Source organism: Phasianus colchicus, chromosome 16 (assembly GCF_987193195.1).
Source record: "Phasianus colchicus chromosome 16, bPhaCol1.hap1.1, whole genome shotgun sequence".
Classification (NCBI taxonomy): domain Eukaryota; kingdom Metazoa; phylum Chordata; class Aves; order Galliformes; family Phasianidae; genus Phasianus; species Phasianus colchicus.
The window spans coordinates 12,961,809-12,969,275 of NC_143451.1; the positions used below are offsets into that span (position 1 = coordinate 12,961,809).

Sequence of the window (7,467 nt, forward strand, 5' to 3'; positions counted from 1 at the left end):
TAAATCAATTAAGACACGCAGAGTAGTCTTCCAGCAGCTTCCAATCTCTTTAAATAAGCAGAATTTTCCTATTTTCATGCAAACAGTCCAGCATTTCAGAGAACATTTCATAATGCAGTAGCCATCAGTGTTTGTTAGCCTCATATGTAACCAATATTCCAATCTGCGAAGAGCTCTGTGTATTCAACAGGACCATACAAAGGCCTGAGAGACCCCTGAGCTGGAGGTCACTGCAGGATAACATTCTCCCAAGCACAGCAGTTACCACGTGCAAATGATTCACTTCTCCCATCACCCTGCAAAGTCTAATTTGATAATTATGGTGATTATCAATTAGCACCTCACCACTATTTGATGACACACAGTGACTTAGGGCTAGCTAGCATCCAACACTCAAATTTAACAAACATGCCACAAAAAGAGGCATCATGGCAGAAGATAACGGACATCGCTTTACTTCTAGATGTTGAAGCATTCAGACTCTTACACACTAATTTTCCTGACATTTCACGTTCACAGATGGACCAGTGTGATAAGCAGGGTGAGACATGCACACAGTCTGAGGGGTGTCTATGCAAGACCCACAACCAGAAGAGCAGTGGGAGCACAGCTCTGGGCTGTGCTATGGAACAGGCCATAGCACTGGTCATCCATCAGCTTCTTCCACTACCAGAAAGACTGCACTAACTGTAGTGAAGTTTGGGAAAAAAATTGTTATTCAGTACAGTAAGCCAATGTATGATTCATAATAATTAAATTTGCTTGGAAAAGGAAAAAGCAATCATATAAGTCATTATAACCGACTATATAACAAAACTTCTAGAGAAGACAGAGGAGCTGAAAATCTAAGTGCAAAATGGATTTACAAGTGATTTCATCTACTGTTTGCCTCTACATCTGCTTTAAGACAGATGATCATTCAGGTCCAGAGAATACTCAGACAACCTGTTGGAGTTGAAAATATTTTCTTCCATTCACTTTACAGAACAACATACTTAATCTCAATGGCTGTACCGAGTACATTTCCATAGCATTTAGAACTTGTATTTGAGTATACTTATTACTTTAATGCTTAAGTAATTGTTACAGAAACATTAGCTGGTTACAGCATGGTATTATGAGTTTCTCATCACAGATAACTGTGGCCTGTATATTTAGAACATTCATTTTCTCTATCACACAGTAAGATTGGAGTCATAGAATTCTTTCCTGCATGTGATCACATCAATCCAATATGAAGATTTTGAGATTGTACCAGAATTTCTATTTTCAAGAAGGACTTCTATAAAAATTGTCATCTCCTCTCTAAATTTTGGCAATGATGAATGTTTCAGACTCCATTAGAACTCAGAGAGCAAAGAGAACCGTGACTTAGAAATAAATGTGACATTTGTGAAAAGCACTGAGCATTAAGACCTTCACGTTGGTTTGTGAGTCAACAGATTTTAAAAGACCTACCTGCATTTTTTGCACTATATTAAGAGGAACAATGTATTTATTTATTTTTTCATTCACTGTTTAATGTTTTCTAAACTCCACACCTTTATCCACACCAATATTTCTCAGAAATAACACATCTCACTTTCTTCACATCCCATCTCACCCATCCCTTGGTCATAGATGGGTACAGCCAACTTGGTGTTAGGACTTTTCTAATCATGTAACTCCTAAAGAGAGATAGGACTGATACTGCTGCAAGTGCTCAGCAATCTGAAATACTCTATCAGAATATTTTTTTCATAGTTTGTACCCAAAAAAAAGTTTCAACTCACTTTGTGATCCAATTAGATTGTTGGATTACTACTCAGCCACAAAAAACTGTTTTACACAACATCTGCACTGCTTCCTGCTGAATAACTTGCCCTTAAAACTGCCTTAAATGAAAACTCTTTACATTTTTAATGTATACTTCAAGAACAATCAGTGCTTGTCTTCCAAACCTAAGCGTCACACTGGCATCCATCAACAACCACCAAAAGGAAAAAAAAAAAAAGTTACATGAGTTGGAATTTGAGGGAAGAATTTTTTCAGGTATGCCTTGTTTCAGAATAACAATATCCTGTTAGGGCTTGCAGGCCTCTGCATAAGCACTTTGGGAATGGGAATGACAGCATAAACAAAGCGCTGAAAAAGGTTTCTGAGGGTGGAGCCCATTTTTAAACACTGGATTAAAATTCTTCTGTATCCTGAGGCTCCAAACTTTTTCAAAGGTGCAGCAGTAAACCCTGAGCAGGCAAACTACTGCAGACTTGGCTCTGCAACCCTCAACTCAGGAGCCCATCCAGCTATTAAAGCTGAATGCGTCGTTGTTCCCTATGAAATACCCGACAACAAAGAACTAAAAAACAAAGACCATTCCCCTACATGGAGTATTAACTTCCGCTGCAATAACCAACTCCTCGTCCCACACGACACAGCCCTGCGTTGTACCACACACCACTCCAGTCAGACAATGCACACTGCAATAAAACTCAGCCCAGCAAAGAAAGTGAAAGCTGCGTTTGTTCTGCACGTTACAGCAGCCAACTGTAATGCTCCTGCCTGCCATTTATCGCTCGCTCTGTCAAAGGATTATTAAGAATTAAGCTTCGTTTGACAATTTTTTTTTATTTCTTGCGAAGGGAATTTACATGCACAGTGACAGACACTTGATATTTAACGTCTATTGGTCGACTCTGACCCTGCGTTTACAAGTGACTCATTTGACTGCAAGGATCTCTGATGTGGAAATGCTCAGATACGAATCAATTGCAGTTTTTGTCTCGGGTAAATGTTACTTGGCAATCCAAAAGAAATGAACAATGCTCGAACCAAGGTTCACATAGAATAGCACTCATATGCTTAAAGAATTCCTTTTACATGCCTGATTTAGTTCTAGTAGGCGGATTTATGAGTCCCCTTCTCCTAATAACTTATCTCAGTGCAGTGTTTTTAAACACACACAACCAGCAGTTAACTCTTCTGCTGCCTGAGACAAAATAGCACAGAAACACACAGACAGATTGAAATAAATACAAGCGTAGATTCGGTCCTGATAACCCATTGAGTCTTTGTGGGAGATGGGGATAGGGGAAGGATAGGAGGATGAGAAAAGGAAACATGCAGATACAGTCTGCAAATCCCTGCTCCATCAAGAAAGAATCGTGCATAATGAATGACCGTTCCTGCATGAAATCAACTCCCTGCAAATTCTGCAGTTTCCCTCTGACAGGAACAAAGTGAAATGGTATATCTTTACCCGAGCAAAACTGCCTTCCTCTTGGAAGGCAGATGCAGCATTTCTATAAACAAAAATGTCTCTAGCCTTACCTTGTGCCAGCGCTTGCAACATGTGGAGCTGTAGCAACAGAAACGCCCACCATCGTCGACAGAAGAAGAAACAGAAGTTTAACTTCATCATCATTTCATCTCGCCTGCTATTCCTCTGGGCAATAATTTCACGATCCACCTTCCTTCCAACCATCATTGCCTCACCGATCCCCATCCGATCCGACTGCCTGCCACTCCTGACAGCGCTTTGGTCATCGCTCACTCTGCACCCCGAGGCCAGGCTCTCTTTGGTGGGCTGGGAACATTGCCAGCTGCCTGTGCCCCGGAGTTTTGGGGGAACAGAAAGCCCCACTTCACAGGAACCGAGGACTCTTTGATTTGTGCTCACTTTGCATGCAGCCCGAAAGCAGCACTCCGTGTGCCTCACTGTATTATAATTACCCACGAAGTCAATGTTTCTTGTGGAAGTATTGACTGCACCAAAACAACCAGTCAGAAATGTGAAACACATGTTTCTCCGCGCTGTCACATCCAATGCCTTCAACAGGGAAGGAGAGTAAGTTTATTGGCGTCAGTACTTCAGTAAATCCGGATCCTTCGGCACATTGCTAACAGCAACACAGAAGGATGGATCCATCTCAGCCAGCAGCACACATCCCCACAGCACCTTTCATACCGCAAGGATGACGGCAACTGTTACCCCTGTGATATTCATCAAACGTAGGGAATCTTCCGGCATGTGTCCCATTCTCCCATAAAAACCTCGGAGTGGAAGGGTTAAACTCGTGTAAAGGGGGTGGGAAGAAAAGCACCAACGGAAAGAAAAAAAATACTAATTGAAAGTATCTCGCTCTTCCTTGCGCCGAGGATTTATTTCAGACAATTTCAAGATTAGCCATGCAGACAGGTTAGTCTCCAGATATCCCCGCCAAGCTCCGCATAGTTTATATTAATCCGATTTTCCTCTGGATACAAATCTCTCCCGTCAATAGAAGGGGCTGAAGGGTCCTCGAGAGGTAAAGCGAGCGGCTCCGGCACTGATTGCAGCCGGCCGTGCCGTGAAGCAGCCGCAGGCCGGCGGCGGCGTCACCTGAACTCACGTTCAGCCCGAGGTAGGGAAAAGCTCAGCCGGTCGTATTTCCCTCCTCCTCCAAGATTGGCGCCGGTTTCCTCCTCTTCGCAGGGCGATCGCGACCAGAGGAAAAAAAAAAAAAAAAGAAAGAAAATCAATCACCTCCCGCACGTAACGCGTTCTGCTTCTGCCCGGCTACGGACGCAGCAGCGGAGCCAACCCGCAGCTGGGCGGCCTCCGGGGCGGGGGGGAGAGACATCTCCCGAAACAAACAGCAACAAGGTGAAATCCGCCCGGCTGCTCAGGCTGTCGGCTTCGCTCTGTGCTCCGCCGGGCGGCTCTTATCCTCGCAGCGGCTGTAAACACGAAAGCAACGCGCTACCACCGCGGCGGCGGCAATGGGAGCGCATCCGAAGGGGAAAAAAAAGAAGCGCCGAAGGTCTTCGCGTTCAAACAATGCATCGGGTATTGTTCCAGTCCCGCCTTCCGTAAAGGGAAAAGTTTCGTGGGAGATCCCCTCCCCCCGCACTAAACGGAAAGGATACGGGTAGCTCTGCCAGGCGGACACCCGGGATGAACGCAAGTTAAAAACAAAGCACCTCAGCTTGAAGTTGAGCCAACGAATCCCCCCGCCTCCTTAAAGGCGGACTGAACTTTTCTCACCTCCCTCAGCCCCAGCCCGGCCGTCCCCTCCCCCGGCAGCCGCCTCACGCTCACCCCGCTCCCCCCGCACCTCCGTTCCGCTCCGCGCTGCAGCCGCACCTCCCGCCCCCCCGCCTTCCTCCGACCTACACCTAAGCGGGGCAGCAGCCTCTGCGGCGCGGCCACACGGGCGGCGTGGGCATGTACGGAACTAACAGGACGGGGCGTGGGGGGTGTATTTCAAGACAGGTTCTGCTCTCGACAGACGACAGACGAGGAGGGGGCCGGCTCTCCGCCCGGCGCCCGGCAGGACCTGCCCGCGGCTGCTAACATCGCCGCGCTCCTCCCTCGGGCCCTCCGCCGGGCGCTGATTGGTCGGAGTGCGCGCGGGGCAGGGAGGGCGCAAAGAGCCGCGGGCGCGTAAGCTTGGCGGGACGTCGTGCCGCGTCCACGCGCATCTCTAACGGCCGCGCGCGTGCGCCCCGGGGGGATTCTGTCCCGCGTCCACGCGCCTCCCTAACGGTCGCGCGCGTGCGCGCCCAGCGGGCCGTTATGTCGCGTCCCCGCGCTCGCGGCGCCCCCTAGGCGCGTGCGGCGCCGCTGTGCTGGCGGGGCACGCCGGGCACGCCCTGCAAGGCCGGGGTGCGGCCGCTCCGGCGCGCGCGTTCCCGGCAGCTATGCTTTTTTTTTTTTTTTTTTTTTGCAGTAGAAAGGAGCAGGTATGCGACGAGCCCGGAGCGAGGAATTAGCCTTCTTCCTGCTCGCTGCGATGCGGTGAATGCAGCCTGCGAGGCTGGCAGCGAAGTTTCTGAGCTCGGGTACGTTCGCTGAGCACAAGGAGTGTTTAAGTTACGGCTGGCAGCTCCCGCTCCTTTATTTCCCTTTTTTTTTTTTTTTTTGCTGCTGTCTCTCTGACAGAGTCACACAGGCGAGCGCAGTAAATCATCGCATCAACCCCAAGGTCATTCCGTCGAGGGTCATTCAGCACAGCACCTCCCTCACCGCCCTCTGTCGCTTCTCAGCACCAAAAACAGGCGAAGTTTCTCCGTTCCCAGCAACGCAAAGCGGGCTGCTCCTCCCCATTCCAGGTGTTTCGACCCACACAACTGCACGGCATTCCCCGTGCACCCTCTGCTGTCCCTTCCAGCTGTTCCAGAACTGCCTGCTCCTCCCAGCACTCAGCAGCTTACGAGCTTTCCAACGCCCGTTGCCATCCATTCTTTCTTCTGCCCAGTGCAGGAAAACCCACTGCCTGCCATGCTCAAGAAGTCACTGCGCTGAAGGCACTCTCCTGGTAACTGAGAGGAGCTGCAGCCACCTGCATGGAAATAGCCGTTTGGTGCTGCCTTGCACCTCGTGCAATGGGTGTGAGCGTGAGACCACGCGAGTAACACAGACACCAAAACCCAGCGTTAACGATTTGCCCTTCAACACATCAATTTTGAGACCAATTCGAAGCACAGCCAATTCAGGTTGTGCTGTGTTCAGAACAGGCCTTAAGGAAGCACTGCTGTGCTTGTGACAGCCACCACACCATTAATAACAGCAGTGACGAACTGCTTTTCTTTTCAACGAGTCACCTTGGGTGGGAACGTTGGTTCCCATTTTACCTTGGCTGGAAACAGAAAGCACATTTCATTGCTGTTTGGTTTTGTTTTCAGCTGCTCCAACCAAAGGAGCGTGGGGCTGTTGATTCGCTGGCTGGTGGGAATGTTGAGTTAAGATGGTCGGTTTGATAAGTAAGAAAATACTCAGCACTTCCTTGTTGCGTTATAGGGGAGGGGATTTGTGCTGGTTACATCATTTGTGTCTAAACCTGCTGGAAGGATCATTATCAAACAGCTCAGTTTTAATGCCCAGATGCCACAGAGGAGAAATGCTAATTTCCGTTACCTGGCTTAATTAAAGTGAAAACTGATTTCTGTTCAGAATTAATACATTTCCTTCTAACAGTTTAAAACGGTTGAGCATATAATTATAGGAACAAGAAATTAACCCATTTCCACCTTCAGGCCTTGCTTTTTAAGTATCATTTAAATGTGCTGGTGTTTTTCAGCCTGCATCACCGTGTTCAGGGTGAAATGTTTTCAGCTGGTTATTAGCTTACTTTTAACAACATTACCACGAAGATAAAGTCCCTATAACCTGTCTCAGAAGACATCCGTGGATTTTTTTTTCTCATTTGCCTTGTTTGCAATGATTGTACTTAATAGTGGACAAACTAAGATAACGTGTGTGAAGTCTCATTATCCAGATTGTTAAAAGGGTTCCAGCATTCTGCTGCCTCTGTTTTGTGCTGCTTCTTCCCTTTCCTACCTGTATGCATCAAACAGAGCAGGAAGAGTAGGAAAAGAACAGCTCTGCCACCTGAAAAAACAAACAGCATTCTGAGGGGAAAAAAAAAAAAAAAGAGGGGCATGAGGTTTTGGGATTTGCTTGTTTTCCAAGAGTCATAAAGAAATGAAGAAGTGGTAGAAGTGATA

The 7,467-nt window shown here is 47.4% G+C and overlaps 1 protein-coding gene and 1 long non-coding RNA gene across 2 annotated transcripts in view; one reads left to right on the top strand and one right to left on the bottom strand.

Annotated features, from left to right (window-relative positions):
- SDK1 (sidekick cell adhesion molecule 1) overlaps window positions 1-5,456 on the bottom strand; it is a 364,412-nt gene extending 358,956 nt beyond the window's left edge. Inside the window, exons 1-2 of the mRNA XM_031606919.2 lie at window positions 5,135-5,456; window positions 3,310-4,445 (exon numbers count right to left, since the gene is read on the bottom strand). Of these exons, the coding sequence (XP_031462779.2) occupies window positions 3,310-3,781 (472 nt within the window). The 5' untranslated portion in view covers window positions 3,782-4,445; window positions 5,135-5,456. The remainder of the gene's footprint in view (window positions 1-3,309; window positions 4,446-5,134) is intronic.
- A 142-nt stretch (window positions 5,457-5,598) lies between these two features.
- LOC116237619 (uncharacterized) lies at window positions 5,599-6,983 on the top strand. Its single transcript, XR_004168768.2, has 2 exons — window positions 5,599-5,802; window positions 5,903-6,983. It is a non-coding gene; the product is annotated as an uncharacterized LOC116237619 (long non-coding RNA).
- The last annotated feature ends 484 nt before the right edge of the window (window positions 6,984-7,467 follow it).